This window comes from Pseudophryne corroboree, chromosome 4 (genome assembly GCF_028390025.1).
Source record: "Pseudophryne corroboree isolate aPseCor3 chromosome 4, aPseCor3.hap2, whole genome shotgun sequence".
Lineage (NCBI taxonomy): Eukaryota > Metazoa > Chordata > Amphibia > Anura > Myobatrachidae > Pseudophryne > Pseudophryne corroboree.
Window position 1 is genome coordinate 614,852,829 of NC_086447.1, and position 21,219 is coordinate 614,874,047.

Below are 21,219 nucleotides of genomic sequence, written 5' to 3' on the forward strand. Positions count from 1 at the left end.
TCCACCCATATAATTATACTTGCCTTTCCGGAGTGCTGTGGTGGACACCAGCGCTGCAGCCAGAAGTAACTGGGAAAATGGCGTGGTGACCATTTTCCCAGTGTGTGTGCATGTTCCTGGAAACAAGGTGTGGGCGCCATGTTCCTGGAGCCCTACGCATGTGCAGTAGACTCTGGCACAAAGCCAGCTGCCGGAGTCTACAGCGCTGCTGTCAGAGGAGAGGACCCACACAGAGCCTAAAGACGGGCCCCCTCCTCTCTTAAACCATCCCTGCCACCATGGCAACATACATAGCAAGGTGATGCCAAAACTAGAATTTCTTAGGGTGGGCTCCTTACGTACTTCAACTGAAACCAAATAATAAAACAAGTGCACTAAATAAATCTATTCCAAACTTCACATCTTCTGAAGCTTGAATATTGACACAGTAATGTATGCACTGAAGGCAATATTGCTGTCTTGCAAAGTCCTTCAGTGGAGGCAGGCTCTTTCTCTGCAGATGATGCACCATAGCACTTTAAGAATCTGCCATGACACTTTCTGGCAAATCAAACTTCTAATGCGCTTCCCGAAAGAAGGATTTTAGGAATCTCGCAACTGATGCTTTTGAAGTCTCTTTAATATAATATTTATGAAAACCATTTTTTTTTCTAATTTCTTTCTAAATACCTTTTACTTGAATAAATCTTAAACTGGTCTAACCAAATGTAAAAAAAATATATTTAGTTTGTTCTTCCCACATCTTTGTCCTAAACCAAAGAATCAAAGGAAAATCGGGGTTATTCAGAGATGAACACAGATGGCTGCATATGTAACCAGATATGTGTTCATCTCTGCACATGCTGGGAGATGCCCAGCACAGGGCAAGGCCGCCCAGCATGTGTGAGGCCACCTAGCGATGCATCTGCAATCTAATTGTGAACACATCGGATCTAAGGTTTACCCCTGGAAGCGCCAAGCGGTCAGAGGGCATCTTTTTATCAACACGGCTGCATGTGACATCACACAGCCACCCCGAAAATGGTCACGGCCCGACCCCCTTCACCCCGCCCATGCCGTGTCCCTGCCTTAAAAATGATCACCGATGTGAATCACATTACAGACGCATCCATTGGGGATGTGATCGCAATGTGTGTGTCCGCACAGCCGCTGTATGGCCAGTGCACATTCGCTGCTTGCCGCCATCGGCAAACTGTCTGAATGACCCTCAATATCCTGATTCATATGTAATGGAGATACTTTTTTAGCCATTTTCAAGACCACATTGAAAGAAGTCCAGGACTGAACTCCTGGATGGATTGCATGCTCAAGTTCCTCTCCATGCATCCCCCCTACACAAGTCCCAAATCTTGTAATATGCTTTGGCATAACATTAGTTGTATGGCAGTTACCCAGACTCCAAATAATTTGTTGGATTAGAGGTGAGTCCTAAAGATCTGTGGATTTCCCACGGCTAGCTGCAATGCCTGAAACTAGCAGGCTGGATGTGGCCAAAAAGGCAACACCATAATCATATGTCCCATTTTTTTTCAAAACCTTCTCTAGGACTTTTGGTATCTTTGGTATATGTGGAAATACTTAGCCTAGATTGAATTGCCACTTTATTGAAAAGTCATCCATAGCTTCTGACTATCTTCAGATGTCTGCCAAAATACCATAACATTTTAGCATTCTTTATTTTGTTATTTAATCTACCTGTGGCAGACTCCAACTTTCTACAATCTTGAAGAATATTTGATTGCTCTCATGGGTGTAGCAATTGCATTCATCAAAATGTAGCATAATATTGCTTTCCCCTGCCATATGACCAATATTTATTACTACAAGATTGCTTTCTTAGTAGCCATCATGTTGACTCTATGCCACCTTGATGACTGATGTTCAGAGACAACTGGCTGTTTGCTTTACTAAACCAAAACAAGACTACTCACAATTTTTTTCTAAAAATATAAATAGGCCTTGGGCACACTATTCATCTCTCTTATGTTGGAGATCAAAGTTGCTGTATCTTCCAGTCCCTGGCTTTGTGCTATTAGAAATTCACAAGTGGAACTCCATCCTTGTTTGTTGACATCTGTATTTATGATCTGCAAATGATATGCCTTTTGGCAGTTTGTTTTTGTTGACCATCATTGTAGGTCTTTGCTAACCACTTTTGTCATTTTATCCAACTTACTTGCAATCATAGCAACAGGCTTCTCATATGAAGTCTGACCAACGGGAAGACTTGTAGCAGCTGCTATAGGAACCAAAACTGTGAGGCAGATCTTTGCCATTGCCCTTTCTGCGTGCAAGCACTTATTGGGGCATATGCCTCAACCCTTAGAGAGAAATATAGTGGAGAGAAATAAAACTGTAATTTTTCAAACACAGCCTGTAAAGTAAAAGGAGCTGAATAGTTGGTACTTCTCTCCAAGCACTGATGCATATGCTCCCTTGCCTTATTTTTATCATTAAAGAGAATTAAAATTGAGTTACATTGTAGTGTGTTAAAAAATATCACCTAAGTTTTGAGTTTGACATAGAACTTGCAGGACCTGCTCTGAAGTCACACTTGACTTTGCCATTATCAGAATTGCCCAGGTAATTCCATAAGAATACTGCTTCTATCTTAACAATGAGAATCTTTGTAAGTGCTCGGTGAGGTTGGCAATTCAAAGTGAAGACATTTGTTTTGAAAATGCTGAATGAATGTGAACCTAAAACATTTTTGTATGTATGGTGAGCTAGTAAATAGAGGTAGGCATCTTTGAGATCAACTGAAGTCAGAAAATGACCTACTCATTCAAACTGGTCCTTACTGATTCCATTTTGAATGTCCTGGTGTTGCTATGTATGCTGAGCTTATTTACATCTAGAATAATGTGAAGACGCCTTCTGTTGTTCTCGATAATGAATACTTTGAAATAGAATCCTGAACCTCTGGCCTGTTTGCACCTTGCCAAGTATTTTTTACTGCAACAGCACTATCAAGCATTCTTTCATGTCTAATACAGAATTCTAGGATTAGAGATGTTTGAAAGTGATTCATAGAGAAGATCTAAGAACTGTAGTGTATATATAGCTTATTAATGCTAATACCCATTCATAAGTAGTAGTTGAGGTCCAGTCTTCTAGGAATTTCAAATGTCTGCCTCTCACTTCAATCCCTTGTGAAAAGTGGAGCATCCTGTTGTCACTGAGAAGAGGGTCTGAAGGTCTCTCAGGAATCCTTCCTCTAGTGCTAGTGAAAATGTTGCCTTGATCACCTTTTTTATAATGTCTGCCACAGCGTCTCCCAGGCCTGTAAAGCCTCTGAGGTCTTCCATTAATTATTTAGTTGTGCAGATATTTCTTGGTAAGACTGTCTTGTAATGCAGTCACGTAACACAATGCCCTTTTGAATGCCACACAGAATTCCATAATTCTAAAAGACAATATGACTGGATCCAAGAAGGCCTCACAGTTTTATTCTGTGGCAATTGCCATTTTTGCACAATTGTTAGGCATTTACATCTTGTATATATCTTTCTAGGTCCCTGCTCCATATACGTACTTATGGCTCTGATAGTCACAGCAGTCACTACTGCAGTTTTCAAAGTTGCCCCATCTGTTGATTGTTCCCATTCAAATCTTCAAAGGGGACAGAGAATGTTTGTTCTCCTTGATAGCCTAGCTAGTGCTGTACCCACTTTGGCAGTCATTTCCCAGTCCCCATTCTCTACACAAGAGAAAGGACACATAAGAAACAGTGCGTCTTGTAAGATCTGAGTTTCTTTAGACTCACAGCTATCTATTACTTAACAGCTTTTAACAGAGTGTATATTAAATCCACATTGAAATTAGACCTCTCTGTGGCTGGAACTGAACCACATCAGATAGCTCAGATACATTATAATCAACCTGCTGCACACCTGATTTACATTCCTCAGTCAACGCTGACTAATTACCGTGATCTTTTGGATTTCAACATATAATAACCTCCCTTAGTAATAAAAAAGTATCAGAAAGTGCTATCTTCATCCATTTAATACATTTAGCCATGTGAGAAGGTGGCTGCTGATGCTCATTAGAACTGCAGTTAGTGCAAATCCTCCCTGTAAATCCCTGAGGCAGTTTCTGATCTCAGCACAATTAAAGATTTTTAACTTTTTAATCTAATAACATCTGCCACTATTACTCAAGTCCACTATCTGGATGTCATCCTTGACTCTGCCCTCTCTTTCTTGCCACAGGTGTAGTGCCTCTCCCAATCCTGACACCTACACATCCATAATATTTCCAAGATTAAGCCCTTTCTCAAACTGGAAAATCATGAAAACTTTTATTTACACCATTATCTCTCCATCTAAATTATTGTAACCTACTCCTCTCTAGCCTGCTGCCCTCTCACCTCTTTAGTCTATACTTACACTGCTGTCTACCTCTCCTCTCTTGCCTCTCTACCCTCGCTGTGCCCCTCTGACTATAAAACCACTGGCTCCCTTATCCCATATAAATGAAAACTCATCTGACTTATTTATCAAGCATTACACCGTTCTCTCCCCTCTACGGTGTAAACTTACTAAAGCTTCAAAACAGAGAATTGGTGATATTGTCTACATCAGCAACCAATCAGATGCTGTCTATAAGTTCTCTATTGCCCTTTTAAAAAATGATTGGTTGCTATGGGCAACATCACCAATTCTCTGCTTTAGTAAATTTACCCTACATCTCAAGCAACATTTACATAAACACTGAATCCCACCTCACCTCAGTATTTCTCCTGTGTTGCTTACAACTTCTGGAATAGCCTCCCACCCTTTAAATGTGCCCTTAAGAATAATCTTTTCACTGAAGCCTACCATTCCTTCTCCTACAGATGTGTCCTCGTACACCTAGCCTGATTACGCAACACGCTGCAAGACGCCCAACACAAGTGAGTCACGCTGAGCTGTGTAGTGTAGTAACTTTTTCTTTAAATTTGCATCTGTTCTGCACCCCAGAAGCAGCTAAACACCACTCAATCGGTACCAGAGACACTGGGCTGCGACTTTACCCGCACAGGCATTAGTTTTAAATATGTACAAAGTCGCAGATGGACCACAATGGAACTTTGTGTGCAAAAGGCCAGCGGCTGCTGCATTGTAGCACTTTATATACAGATTCAGACTCATTCGCACACAGATGTACAAATGTGTTGCATATCAAATTAATAAGTGAAGTCTTGTTAAGCAGTTTTGTTTCCAATTGTTTAATTTGTGCGACTAATATGTACATTGAGTGAAAAGGATGTTCAGTGTAAGCCAAGTCACACGGGTCCTGGTGCGAAGGCTGTTCGGCGAATCTGCGGCAATAGTGTACGAGGACACATCTGTAAGCCTCCTGCATTTACTATTTCTGCCCCCCTTTTCTTTATTGCATCCACACATGCCCACTTGAATGCAAGGTCTCATAAGCTGGGCCCTGTCACCTTTGTTTTCTTATGTAATAATGCAACATATAGATTGTAATTATGTATATGGGTTGGTAGCGGAACTTATGCAATGGGCATTTACCAACCTCTAGAATGCCCTCTCATGCTTCAATACATATTCATCCAGCCTTTAAATTAATTTTGCTGGGGAGTGAGATTACACAGTTTGCTGGGGATTGCGATTCAGTTTGTCCAGTCATGGCATAGATGCTAAATATCATCTTCATTTCTTTAGTAAATATTTATTTAAAACTCATACAACAAAACAATCGTTTTTGGTGGATTTGCTTTTTATTATATTAACTGTGAATCGATCTGGATCTAAAAATACTTTGTGAAGCATAAAATACAATATGTTCTCTACTCCCTATCACGTATGGCACTCCTTACAAAAGAGGTTGGATACAGTAAAAGTATGGTTGCAATTTTTACAGATGCATAAAAACTTACCCGTTGGACTGCTAAGGACTGACTGGTCTCTCTCAATGCTAGTGATGTAAAGTACTTTATGCACTGGTCAAGTTCAGACTGAGGTAAGGAAGACAGCAACTGGCGTATTTCCTCTTCTATGGAGTAATTCTGCAACAAAATACAAAAGACAAAGGCCTAGAATAGCATAACAGTAACGTAAGTTTTGATTGTACAGTATATGGAAGGTTAATCTATTTATTTTATTTCTCATCTGTGTGGGCAATTAATTGTAAATATATTTTAAGTATAATTCTGATATACCTTAATTGGTACACAAGTGACAGACGAACTCCTAGACCAGACATGGCTAAAACATTTCTCGAACTACCAATAGCTAGCGGGGCATCCACTGGTATATAGCAACCAACTTAATAACCTCTGACCCGTAACAAACCTCTTGACAGCTTCTATGGCCTCAGAAGCCCAGATCCCAGGGGTCCACATCAAATAATAGCACCAATAACATTGCACACATTGAAAAAAAAGAGCCTTATAATAATGAAGACATCAAATAATAGGACAAATAATGCACACATTAATTAATAAATAGCATTAATAATAATGCCCATAACACATAGACGCTGGTAGATCACCACTAAGTACTGTAAGTGAACAAAAAGAAGATCCCAGGTCACAAAAGTCTGACCATCCATGTCCTAGACCATTTAAAGTTATGATAATTCTGAATAAAAACTTTTCTAATGGTACCATAACAGTGAGGTGACTTTTTACATTATTCTGTCTAAAAATACAAGTTTTAGGGGGAATTCAATTAGCCACTGTAATTTCGCAGGGCTATTCAATTGCTCCCAGTAGGCAGCCCACAGGCTGCACTTAATTGGTATTTCTTTTCATGTCTGAAAAGACCTGAAAAGAAATCCCCGATAAATAGCCTGTTTTAGGGCGTTGCGTAAGTGTTAACACATAGTTCCGGGAACGTATCCTGGATTCTATGTGTTAACACCTGAAAACAGATTCATTTAACAGACAAGAAAAGGGGCTGAAATTGAATAACCCTGAGCATTAAAGCTCAGGGCCACCTCCCTTTTTCACCCCCGTTAAAGTAATGGGCCTAATTGAATTCCCCCTTTAATTTGAAAGTATACACTTTGCTTGCTTGAAGTGATATTCATATTGAGTATGCTTTGCTTAGAAAAATATGTATTCTATCAAGGAACAGTTCCAAAAGGAGTCATGTGTCAGTATTGACACTAGCGATCATTACAGATCAAATGTAAGGATATTTTTTAAAGTTCATAGTTACTATGTTAATGTCACTTGTCTGCAGGGGCATATCTACCCATTGGCCAAGATGGCACTCACCAGGGGCGCCAGCTGAGGAGGGTCACCGCCCGGCCGTGCCACCCGCAGCCAGGGTAGTTTAACTGTGTCCCCCACCCGCAGGGATGTCCGGAAATGACCACAGAAGGCAGCAGCCACTGTTCTTGGCGCCGGGGTCCGGCATTGCTCCGCAGTGCCTACAATCAAGTAACTCTGCAAAACTGGCTGCTGGGAGCTGTAGTTTTGCAGTACCTTAATGTAGTGCAACTGCGGAGTGGTGCCGGACCCCGTCGCCAAGAACAGTGGCTGCCGCACACGTTGCTGCCTTCTGTGGTCAATGCCGGGCATCCCTGTGTGTGAGGAACTGCCCCGGGACGGGTGACTTCGACAGGGACACAGGTGCCTAGTCTTCAAAGAGAAAAGTGTATATGTGTGTGTGTGTATATATGTATATGTATACATATATATATACACATATATACATATACACTTAAAAAACACAATGTAACTTCAAGTCAATCACACTTCTGTGTAATCAAACTGTCCACTTAGGAAGCAGCAGTGATTAACAATCAATTTCACATGCTGTTGTGCAAATGGAGTAGACAACAGGTGGGAATTATAGGCAATTAGCAAGACACCCCCAATAAAGGAGTTGTTCTGCAGGTGGTGACCACAGACCACTTCTCAGCTCCTATGCTTTCTGGCTGTTTTGGTCACTTTTGAAAGCTGGCGGTGTTTTCACTCTAGTGGTAGCATGAGACGGAGTCTACAACCCACACAAGTGGCTCGGGTATTGCAGCTCATCCAGGATGGCACATCAATGCGAGCTGTGGCAAGAAGGTTTGCTGTGTCTGTCAGCGTAGTGTCCAGAGCATGGAGGCGCTACCAGGAGACAGGCCAGTACATCAGGAGACGTGGAGGAGGCCGTAGGAGGGCAACAACCCAGCAGCAGGACCGCTACCTCCGCCTTTGTGCAAGGAGGAACAGGAGCACTGCCAGAGCACTGCAAAATGACTTCCAGCAAGCCACAAATGTGCATGTGTCTACTCAAATGATCAGAAACAGACTCCATGAGGGTGGTATGAGGGCCCGACGTCCACAGGTGGGGGTTGTGCTTACAGCCCAACACTGTGGAGGACGTTTGGCATTTGCCAGAGAACACCAAGATTGGCAAATTCGCCACTGGCGCCCTGTGCTCTTCACAGATGAAAGCAGGTTCTCGCTGAGCACATGTGACAGACGTGACAGAGTCTGGAGACGCCAAGGAGAACGTTCTGCTGCCTGCAACATCCTCCAGCATGACCGATTTGGCAGTGGGTCAGTAATGGTGTGGGGTGGCATTTTTTTGGGCGGCCGCACAGCCCTCCATGTGCTCGCCAGAGGTAGCCTGACTGCCATTAGGTACCGAGATGAGATCCTCAGACCCCTTGTGAGACCATATGCTGGTGCGGTTGGCCCTGGGTTCCTCTTAATGCAAGACAATGCTAGACCTCATGTGGCTGGAGTGTGTCAGCAGTTCCTGCTAGACGAAGCCATTGATGCTATGGACTGGCCCGCCCGTTCCCCAGACCTGAAACCAGTTGAGCACATCTGGGACATCATGTCTCGCTCCATCCACCAACGCCACGTTGCACAACAGACTGTCCAGGAGTTGGCGGATGCTTTAGTCCAGGTCTGTGAGGAGATCCCTCAGGAGACCATCCGCCACCTCATCAGGAGCATGCCCAGGCATTGTAGGGAGGTCATACAGGCACGTGGAGGCCACACACACTACTGAGCCTCATTTTGACTTGTTTTAAGGACATTACATCTAAGTTGGATCAGCCTGTAGTGTGTTTTTCCACTTTAATTTTGAGTGTGACTCCAAATCCAGACCTCCATGGGTTAATAAATTTGATTTCCATTGACAATTTTTGTGTGATTTTGTTGTCAGCACATTCAACTATGTAAAGAACAAAGTATTTAATAAGAATATTTCATTCATTCAGATCTAAGATGTGTTATGTTAGTGTTCCCTTTATTTTTTTGAGCAGCGTGTATGTATATGTGTGTGTGTATATTGTCAAAGTCAGAAAAATATCACTATGCACACTACCATATTTGCACCTCATATGTGTCCCTGCTGCGCATGCGTGCGCTCTCCCGTGCGTGCGCATACTCGCTGTTGCGGGCACCCGCAGGCGCACGGTATGCGCATTTACGGTAGAGATTGTATGCGTCTAGCGGGCGACTCTTTCGTTACATATTTTCACCATATAATGTATTTTGTAGATTATGGTCCCTTTGATAGAATCTGAAAGTTTGGTTAATGTAGAATGTTCATGGACGGAGAAATCCCTCTTTGTTTGATACGAAGGGTCAGACAGGAGTAATACAGTGGTGTTTAGTATCCATCGGAAGAGTATTTAATTAGCAATATTCCGGTGTTGGTTTGAAGCGAATTAATCGCTCGTGCGAATAGTTATGGACATAAGAAGTTTATGTCCATTTACTATTATTTGCACTTACTTATCCATGCGGCGGGAAACCTAGTTTCCCACCCACCTGAGCAGTTGGAAATCGTCACAGCCCACCTGTATGAATCAACCTATGACCTTTTGATATAATGCGAGGAGGAATTCCTGTGTCCAATGAACAATGAGATTGTAGGGACCATTGAATCGTATTGTGTGTGGGGCATAAATAGACAAGCCGATCACATCCAGCTCTCACTCTTCAACGGTTCTCATTGCTGATAATCGGGAGCTGGATGTCCAGAGGCGCATGCGATCGTTCCCCTTTGTGCGTAAGTTTTTCTCCGCAATCATATTGTCTTCCTTGTTATTCTGAGCCATATCTCTCCATATCTCTCTCTCTCTCTCTCTCTCTCCTCTTTCTCTCGTATTCTCTTAAACGTAATAGTATTGTATTGTATTTCCTGTGTAGTTATCTGGTTAGTTAGTCTATGTTATATTGTAGTGTATGACTTGTATTGTATTAATTCTTTTGCAAGTATAACATTCATAATATATATATAAGGCGTTGGACCCTAAGCCCAGGTATCTGTGTATTTCTCATAGTGTTAAGTATTTTCAGAGCGTCGGTGATGCTCGAACAGCTTTTAAGATAATCAGGCTACACAAGGTTGCATCTACACTCTATCATTACTCTAAGGTTTTGCTGCATAATACGTTGTTTATGGTTTAGATATAAAGGTTTAACATTGTGAGCGTCTGCGCCGCTGGTGATCTCCTCGTGGTCCCGAGCGTCCGCTACGCTATAGCGAATCATTACGTTAGTCGGCAGCCAATAGCGTGCCTGCCTGTGATCTCTTGGCCGTGAGCGAACGTGACGCTTGAGCGTCTCGACCACGGCTAAGCGATTGTTACGCAACGTGCGTACCCTTACGGTACTCCATACGTAAATAGCGTACAGTGTTCTTAGACCTCATAAAGGGTTTTATATAAGATAAATATTTAGCTTTATCAATTGGCGGCTCGTCCTGTCCTTCACATATCTCTGCTAGGTAATTTCAGCAGACATTATCCATCAGCAAAGGGCGGGAGATCATATTCTTCGCAGTGCTGACGGGATAAGCGTCTGCTTCGCTTAGTAAAGGGTGCTGAGGGAATCCGGAACCGGAGGTAAGAACAACACGCTAGTGTCTTTTAAAACTGTTTTTTTCTATCTTGCGTACGCACACACGCATATCTGCATTTCTTTTTCGTGTATTTTCATATATCACTCTCCTGTTTGCCATTTTAAATTGATAAAACGTGCTAAGAGAGATTTGTCGCTATTTTATAGTTAAAGTGTAAAAGTAATATTAAGGGATAAAGTGTAAAGCACACACGCAGCTCTACCTAAAGGTACAAGGAGAGATTGGTGTGGGGTTCAGTAGAGGATCGAGGATCATCTACATTGATAAACGTGTACATTGTGTTACGGTGGACATTGGTTTTGTGTACACGTGTCTCTAACAAAGGGCTGAGACTCGCGTACGCAAAGGCCGACGCACGCAGCGTAAATTACGCAATGGAGCGTCTGAGTACGCCCACGTAACTCAAGTCACACGATAGTGTTGATTTTTAACAAGCGAAAAGGTGACAGGCGATAAATAGCGCAACAGGCGATAAATAGCGCAACAGGCGATAAATAGCGCAACAGGCGATAAATAGCGCAAGTTTATTTTAGTATTCGAAATTTAAATTAACAGATCCTTCTCCAAATTTACAACACATCTAGTCTAAAGAAATTTTCTGCGCAGAAATAGAAATAGAAACAAAAGTGTATATGTGGTGAGTGAGTGTTTGTTTTTACAATTTTGGGGATTGAACCACAGAAATCATCGAGTTCTCGTGAAGGTACATACGTGTAAGTGACATGCACGGTGGCTAGGGAGGCATCCCTGGTTAAACATAAAATTTGAGCATTAGAGTGTAGCGGACCAGGAGGTATAGCAGACCAGGAGGTCATATAACAGACCAGGAGGTCTAGGTACAAAGAAGTCCGCTATAGAGACAAGGCACAACACCAAAAAGGGTTGGTGCAACACCCATATAGGCCATAAAAGCTCAGGCTGAAGGAATTCGCAGCTGCCGAATGTCGATTCCACTGGTCGCTCCGTACATAAGATTAGTTGCTTATGTACTGAACGATTGTACCGCACGTAATTGTGTGCATTAGTTAGTAACCTGACCAGTACCATTTGTGTACAAACCCGGTCACAAACGCTATTTGTACATTCTAACGTGATTTGTGTAATTTTTTATTTTTTCAAAAAGGGAAGTTCGCTGGTCACTCTAGAACTATCCGACAACCCCACCTTTACTGGAAAGGGTTAATGCTCTTCGGATCATACCTACATGTTCCAGTAAACTAAGGTTAATAGGGGCCCTGGGTCGAGTACGCCAGCACTATATCAGTGTGTGGGCATATTGGTCGGCGTGGGCGAGTGAGTGAGGTGCTCGGTAAACTTCACCGTCAACCTATCTTTGAATATTTTGGTTTTTTGTAAGGGTTCGCTGAAGACCCTGATATAAAGGTCAGAGGTAGAGCAAGCAACACCTGCAAATTATGGGGGCCAGTTGTTCAGGAAGGGGGCGATCAACCTCGGTTCGGGTTGATTCTGTAAACCGACCAGTCGGGTCGGCAAGGTATGTAATGTGTGAAAAATACGGAAGACACACAGAAATTTTATGTGATGAATGGGAGAGAATGACTGTACATGACGGGGAGAAATTCCCAAGAGTAGGCAGCTTCAGCCCAGAAGTGTTGCAAAATTTAAGGAGAAGGATATGTCTCATTAAATCAGCAAAGAGACGAATCAAACATTATGATTATTTGCAGCTATGGCAACAGGAGGGTGAAATACAGAGAGGATTGGCTCAGGCGGCGGGATCTGGCCCTATCAGGAAACTGATAGCCACGGCCCCACCGCCACCATACATATCAGGAGAGAAATTGGTTGCGGAGAATGACGCATCAGGGGGTAACAAACAGGCACTTAGCAACTGTATAAATGTTAAGGATAATGTTAATAAGTTAACCCATGCAAGTATTAACCCGTGCAAGTTGTACCCTGTTTTGAACTTTCCCCAGGAGTGTGATCAAGAGGACGAATCGGCAACAATATCGGCGCTCTCTCTAGCAGCCACTATATCCGAAACGACAGTAGGCACGGCCCAACCCATAAGATTAGTAACAAAGCCCCCTAGCGGAGGGACAGGTGAGGTCGTATCAACGGGTAAGTACGGCACCATACACTATGCTGAAACCATTTCACCACAGACTGTAGAATCTACACAGAATGATGTTGTTAAACTTGCTCCCGTGAGGGTAATAGCAGTCCCAAATGGGAAAACGGACACTACAGGAGTCACTCCTATCAGGAACATTGCCATGTACAGCCCGTTTTCCCGAATGGAATTAAGAACCATAGTGTCTGAATTCCCTGACCCCAGAAAAGACTTAGTTGCTAGCCAAAAATACATCAGAGACCTAGGAAACACTTTAGAGCCCAATAACAAAGATTGGCAGATATTGCTGAGGGCTTGTTTACCCTCCAATGTCGACGCAGCTCAATTTTTAGCTGACTGTGGACTGGATCAGGATGTACCTCTTACAGATGTGTACAACAAAGACAATGTAAAAAGAATAAATTTACAGTTAAAGGAGTATTTTCCAGCTGTGGCCAAATGGAATAGAATTTTTTCCATTAAACAAAAAGAGACAGAAACAGCTGCTGATTATTTTCACCGGGCATTATTAGAAATGGCAAAGTACACTGGCATAGAGGACATTAGGACCAATGCAAATCATCAAGAAGTAGCAGTATCTGTGCTAATGGATGGTTTAAAAGAGGCATTAAAGACCAGGGTACAGACCACACAACCATGTTGGCGAGGTCTGTCGGTGGCTACTTTGAGAGAGGCTGCTATTGATCACGACCGGAATATCACCAGACACAGGGAGTCACAAGGTGATAAGTTAATGTCAGTAAGTATACAGGCCCTGACCACAAAACAGCCTGTGTTTATATCACCAAACCCTGTGGGTAAGTCAAATGTGGTAACATGTTATTTTTGTCATAAACAGGGACACATAGCACGAGACTGTAGAGCGAAAAATTCACAAAGATCATACCAACCCCCTAGACAACGACACGACACACGACATTGGGAGCAAGGTCCGCAGAGACGGAGTTATGAGCCACATACAGGGGAAACAAAAAGATACCCCCCGAACAGAGACTGGCACGCCTCTGGTAGTTCCCAGCTAACTCCCTCACAAGTAGTTGCTGCCAGCGGGATTCAGGGAGGTCACCATACCCAATAGGGGTGTGGCCATACCTGTAATCTCCAGCCAGTAAAATTGATTGCAAATCTTGGAAGTGAACCTGAGATTGCAATAGATGTAGCTGGTAAAACATTGAACTTTCTTGTGGATACGGGGGCGGCCAAATCAGTGATAAATTCGACAGTGGGCATGAGAACCACTGGTAAGACAATTCCAGCCATAGGAGTAACGGGAGTAGTCCAGCACTACCCTGTTAGCAAACCAGCCGAGATTACAATAGGGCCTTTACATACCAAGCATTCCTTTTTGCTGGCTGCATCGGCACCGACTAATCTCCTGGGAAGAGACTTATTGTGTAAAATGGGGTGCGTCATTTATTGTACTCCTGAAGGTGTATTCTTGGACATACCTGAGAATCACGCTCAGGAAGTGCGAGACATGTTAGACTCCCCATCAAAATTAATGTCACATACCATTATGACAAATAGGACTCCATCCCAAGTAGAAGAAATGACATCCCAGATACCAGAGTCACTTTGGACTAAAGATGGACAGGACATTGGATTAATGGCAAACGTAGCTCCAGTAGTTGTACAAGTAAAAGATGGTAGGATAGCTCCAAAAATCCCACAGTACCCTCTGAAGCCAGAGGTGGAGTTAGGAGTTTATCCCGTAATAGAGCGCTTGCTACAACAGGGCATTCTGGTAAGAACGTCCAGCACTGCCAATAGTCCCATCTTCCCTGTGAAAAAGAGTGGGGGGAGGGGTTACCGGCTAGTGCAGGATCTAAGGGGGATTAACAAAATAGTTGAGAGTCAGTTCCCCGTAGTGCCAAATCCAGCTGTCATCCTAATGCAAATCCCTCCCACTGCGAAATTTTTCACTGTTATTGACCTCTGCTCCGCTTTCTTTTCGGTACCTCTGCACCCTGACAGCCAATACTTGTTTGCATTCACATACAGAGGAGTCCAATACACATGGACTCGATTACCACAAGGTTTCATAGACAGTCCAAGTATATTTTCCCAGGCTTTGCATGATTGTTTACAGTCTTTCCAACCAGAGAGTGGATCAGTATTAATACAGTACGTGGATGATCTACTACTGTGTTCTGATTCAGTGGAAGCATCCCTGAAGGATACGAAACAGCTCCTGTTTCATCTTTCAGACACAGGACACAAGGTTTCCAAAGACAAGTTACAATTATGCCAAACTAAGGTAAAATATTTGGGACACTGTCTAACACAAGGACTGAGACACCTGACCGCTGATAGAATTCAAACAATTAGAGACATGACTCTGCCACAAACCCAGCAACAGATCAGAACATTTTTAGGAATGTGTGGGTATTGCCGTAACTGGATCCCAGAGTTTTCCATTCTAGCGTTACCTTTGCAGGAGATGGTCTCCTCAAACAAACCTGATCGGATTTCGCATACAGACGAGTCCGAGATGGCATTTGAGAGACTTAAACAGTGCCTAACGCAGGCACCAGCATTAGGTATGCCAGACTATGGGAAACCCTTTGAGCTGTACGGAACAGAAAGTGCTGGTTGCGCGGCAGGCGTCTTAACCCAAAAGCACGGTGATGCCAGCAGGCCAGTAGCATACTACAGCGCTCAGCTAGATCAGGTAGCGCGATCCCTCCCCACATGCTTGCGAAGCGTTGCTGCGATAGCATTGCTAGTAACGAAAAGCGAAGATGTAGTGCTAGGTCACAACCTCACAATTCATACACCACATGCAGTGTCAGCCTTGCTAAATTCTGCCCAAACCAGGCACGTCTCATCAGCGCGGTTTACAAGATGGGAATTGGCACTAATGGCCCCCGTAAACATCACCATAAGGAGATGCAGTGCATTAAATCCTGCAACATATCTCCCAGGTGTGCCTGGACAGGCACAAAGGGTGGAGGATGAGAGTGGTGGGGAAGGAGGATTTAATACAAAGGAGGACACACATGATTGTATGGAATATTTGTCCCAAAATTTTACCGCAAGGCCTGACATCAGTGACAACCCACTGGAAGATGTAGATCTAACTTTCTACACGGACGGTAGTTGTCACAGACAGTCAGACTCGGGAGACTTGTGTACTGGATACGCAGTCGTAGATGACCAAGGCACCATAGAAGCAGAACCGCTAGGCCCACCTCACTCAGCCCAGGTTGCTGAACTGGTCGCCCTAACCAGAGCATGTGAATTGGCTAAGGGCAAATCAGCCAATATCTACACCGACTCTAGATACGCATTCGGGGTAGTCCATGATTTCGGAGCCCTATGGCGCCTCAGAAAATAAGAATTTACTTACCGATAATTCTATTTCTCGGAGTCCGTAGTGGATGCTGGGGTTCCTGAAAGGACCATGGGGAATAGCGGCTCCGCAGGAGACAGGGCACAAAAAGTAAAGCTTTTCCAGATCAGGTGGTGTGCACTGGCTCCTCCCCCTATGACCCTCCTCCAGACTCCAGTTAGGTACTGTGCCCGGACGAGCGTACACAATAAGGGAGGATTTTGAATCCCGGGTAAGACTCATACCAGCCACACCAATCACACCGTACAACTTGTGATCTAAACCCAGTTAACAGTATGATAACAGAGGAGCCTCTGAAAGATGGCTCCCTAAACAATAACTCGAATTAGTTAACAATAACTATGTACAAGTATTGCAGATAATCCGCACTTGGGATGGGCGCCCAGCATCCACTACGGACTCCGAGAAATAGAATTATCGGTAAGTAAATTCTTATTTTCTCTATCGTCCTAGTGGATGCTGGGGTTCCTGAAAGGACCATGGGGATTATACCAAAGCTCCCAAACGGGCGGGAGAGTGCGGATGACTCTGCAGCACCGAATGAGAGAACTCCAGGTCCTCTTTTGCCAGGGTATCAAATTTGTAGAATTTTACAAACGTGTTCTCCCCTGACCACGTAGCTGCTCGGCAGAGTTGTAATGCCGAGACCCCTCGGGCAGCCGCCCAAGATGAGCCCACCTTCCTTGTGGAATGGGCCTTAACAGATTTAGGCTGTGGCAGGCCTGCCACAGAATGTGCAAGTTGAATTGTGTTACAAATCCAACGAGCAATCGACTGCTTAGAAGCAGGCGCACCCAACTTGTTGGGTGCATACAGTATAAACAGCGAGTCAGATTTTCTGACTCCAGCCGTCCTTGAAATGTATATTTTTAAAGCTCTGACAACGTCCAACAACTTGGAGTCCTCCAAGTCGCTTGTAGCCGCAGGCACTACAATAGGCTGGTTCAGGTGAAACGCTGATACCACCTTAGGGAGAAAATGCGGACGCGTCCGCAGCTCTGCCCTATCCGAATGGAAAATTAAATAAGGGCTTTTATAAGATAAAGCCGCCATTTCAGATACTCTCCTGGCGGAAGCCAGGGCCAGTAACATAGTCACTTTCCATGTGAGATATTTCAAATCAACATTTTTTAGTGGTTCAAACCAATGGGATTTGAGGAAATCTAAAACTACATTTAGATCCCACGGTGCCACCGGAGGCACCACAGGAGGCTGTATATGCAGTACTCCTTTGACAAAAGTCTGGACCTCAGGGACTGAGGCCAATTCTTTTTGGAAGAATATTGACAGGGCCGAAATTTGAACCTTAATAGATCCCAATTTGAGACCCATAGACAATCCTGATTGCAGGAAATGTAGGAAACGACCCAGTTGAAATTCCTCCGTCGGAGCACTCCGATCCTCGCACCACGCAACATATTTCCGCCAAATGCGGTGATAATGCTTCGCGGTGACTTCCTTTCTTGCCTTAATCAAGGTAGGAATGACTTCTTCTGGAATGCCTTTTCCTTTTAGGATCTGGCATTCAACCGCCATGCCGTCAAACGCAGCCGCGGTAAGTCTTGAAAGAGGCAGGGACCCTGTTGAAGCAGGTCCCTTCTCAGAGGTAGAGGCCACGGATCGTCCGTGACCATCTCTTGAAGTTCCGGGTACCAAGACCTTCTTGGCCAATCCGGAGCCACTAGTATCGTTCTTACTCCGCTTTGCCGTATGATTCTCAATACCTTTGGTATGAGAGGCAGAGGAGGAAACACATACACCGACTGGTACACCCAAGGTGTTACCAGCGCGTCCACAGCTATTGCCTGCGGATCTCTTGACCTGGCGCAATGTCTGCTGAGGAAGTCTGCTTCCCAGTTGTCCACGCCCGGGATGAACACTGCTGACAGTGCTATCACGTGATTCTCCGCCCAGCGAAGGATCCTGGCAGCTTCTGCCATTGCACTCCTGCTTCTTGTGCCGCCCTGTCTGTTTACATGGGCGACTGCCGTGATGTTGTCCGACTGGATCAACACCGGTCTTCCTTGAAGCAGAGGTTCCGCCTGGCTTAGAGCATTGTAGATTGCTCTTAGTTCCAGAATGTTTATGTGAAGAGACTTTTCCAGGCTCGACCACACTCCCTGGAAGTTTCTTCCTTGTGTGACTGCTCCCCAGCCTCTCAGGCTGGCGTCCGTGGTCACCAGGATCCAATCCTGTATGCCGAATCTGCGGCCCTCCAATAGATGAGCCCTCTGCAACCACCACAGAAGAGATACCCTTGTCCTTGGAGACAGGGTTATCCGCAAGTGCATCTGAAGATGCGACCCTGACCATTTGTCCAACAGATCCCTTTGGAAAATTCTTGCATGGAATCTGCCGAATGGAATTGCTTCGTAAGAAGCCACCATATTTCCCAGGACTCTTGTGCATTGATGTACAGACACCTTTCCTGGTTTTAGGAGGTTCCTGACCAGGTCGGATAACTCCTTGGCTTTTTCCTCGGGAAGAAAAACCTTTTTCTGAACCGTGTCCAGAATCATCCCTAGGAACAGCAGACGAGTTGTCGGCATTAATTGGGATTTTGGAATATTCAGAATCCATCCGTGCTGCTTTAGCACCTCTTGAGATAGTGCTAATCCCATCTCTAGCTGTTCTCTGGACCTTGCCCTTATTAGGAGATCGTCCAAGTATGGGATAATTAATACGCCTTTTCTTCGAAGAAGAATCATCATCTCGGCCATTACCTTTGTAAAGACCCGAGGTGCCGTGGACAAACCAAACGGCAGCGTCTGAAACTGATAGTGACAGTTTTGTACAAGGAACCTGAGGTACCCCTGGTGTGAGGGGTAAATTGGAACGTGGAGATACGCATCCTTGATGTCCAAGGATACCATAAAGTCCCCTTCTTCCAGGTTCGCTATCACTGCTCTGAGTGACACCATCTTGAACTTGAACTTCTTTATGTACAGGTTCAAGGACTTCAGATTTAGAATAGGCCTTACCGAGCCATCCGGCTTCGGTACCACAAATAGAGTGGAATAATACCCCTTCCCTTGTTGTAGAAGAGGTACCTTGACTATCACCTGCTGAGAGTACAGCTTGTGAATGGCTTCCAAAACCGTCTCCCTTTCGGAGGGGGACGTTGGTAAAGCAGACTTCAGGAAACGGCGAGGTGGATCTGTCTCTAATTCCAACCTGTACCCCTGAGATATTATCTGCAGGATCCAGGGATCTACCTGCGAGTGAGCCCACTGCGCGCTGTAATTTTTGAGACGACCGCCCACCGTCCCCGAGTCCGCTTGAGAAGCCCCAGCGTCATGCTGAGGCTTTTGTAGAAGCCGGGGAGGGCTTCTGTTCCTGGGAAGGAGCTGCCTGTTGCTGTCTCTTCCCTCGACCTCTGCCTCGTGGCAGATATGAATAGCCCTTTGCTCTCTTATTTTTAAAGAAACGAAAGGGCTGTGGTTGAAAAGTCGGTGCCTTTTTCTGTTGGGGAGTGACTTGAGGTAGAAAGGTGGATTTCCCGGCTGTAGCCGTGGCCACCAAATCTGATAGACCGACTCCAAATAACTCCTCCCCTTTATACGGCAAAACTTCCATATGCCGTTTTGAATCCACATCGCCTGTCCACTGTCGCGTCCATAAAGCTCTTCTGGCCGAAATGGACATAGCACTTACCCGTGATGCCAGTGTGCAGATATCCCTCTGTGCATCACGCATATAAAGAAATGCATCCTTTATTTGTTCTAACGACAGTAAAATATTGTCCCTGTCCAGGGTATCAATATTTTCAATCAGGGACTCTGACCAAACTACCCCAGCACTGCACATCCAGGCAGTCGCTATAGCTGGTCGTAGTATAACACCTGCATGTGTGTATATACTTTTTTGGATATTTTCCATCCTCCTATCTGATGGATCTTTAAGTGCGGCCGTCTCAGGAGAGGGTAACGCCACTTGTTTAGATAAGCGTGTTAGCGCCTTGTCCACCCTAGGAGGTGTTTCCCAGCGCTCCCTAACCTCTGGCGGGAAAGGGTATAATGCCAATAATTTCTTTGAAATTATCAGCTTTTTATCAGGGGCAACCCACGCTTCATCACACACGTCATTTAATTCTTCTGATTCAGGAAAAACTATAGGTAGTTTTTTCACACCCCACATAATACCCTGTTTAGTGGTACCTGTAGTATCAGCTAAATGTAACGCCTCCTTCATTGCCAAAATCATATAACGTGTGGCCCTACTGGAAAATACGGTTGATTCGTCACCGTCACCACTGGAATCAGTGCCTGTGTCTGGGTCTGTGTCGACCGACTGAGGCAAATGGCGTTTCACAGCCCCTGACGGTGTTTGAGGCGCCTGGACAGGCACTAATTGATTGTCCGGCCGCCTCATGTCGTCAAACGACTGCTTAAGCGAGTTGACGCTATCCCGTAATTCCACAAATAAAGGCATCCATTCTGGTGTCGACCCCCTAGGAGGTGACATCCCCATATTTGGCAATTGCTCCGCCTCCACACCAATATCGTCCTCATACATGTCGACACACACGTACCGACACACAGCAGACACACAGGGAATGCTCTACACGAAGACAGGACCCACTAGCCCTTTGGGGAGACAGAGGGAGAGTCTGCCAGCACACACCAAAAAAGCGCTATATATGACAGGGATAGCCTTATAATAAGTGCTCCCTTATAGCTGCTTTATATATATCAAAATATTGCCATTAAATTTGCCCCCCCTCTCTGTTTTACCCTGTTTCTGTAGTGCAGTGCAGGGGAGAGACCTGGGAGCCGTCCTGACCAGCGGAGCTGTGAGAGGAAATGGCGCCGTGTGCTGAGGAGATAGGCCCCGCCCCTTTTCCGGCGGGCTCGTCTCCCGCTATTTTGTGAATCCAGGCAGGGGTTAAATATCTCCATATAGCCTCTGGGGGCTATATGTGAGGTATTTTTAGCCTTTTA

The 21,219-nt window shown here is 44.6% G+C and overlaps 1 protein-coding gene across 2 annotated transcripts in view; it reads right to left on the reverse strand.

Moving 5' to 3' along the window:
- Positions 1 to 21,219, reverse strand: part of SERAC1 (serine active site containing 1) — a 408,753-nt gene that overhangs the window by 118,886 nt on the left and 268,648 nt on the right. For both annotated transcript variants that reach the window (XM_063917652.1, XM_063917651.1), the window contains one exon: positions 5,885 to 6,013. In XM_063917652.1, coding sequence (XP_063773722.1) covers positions 5,885 to 6,013 — 129 coding nt within the window. The remainder of the gene's footprint in view (positions 1 to 5,884; positions 6,014 to 21,219) is intronic.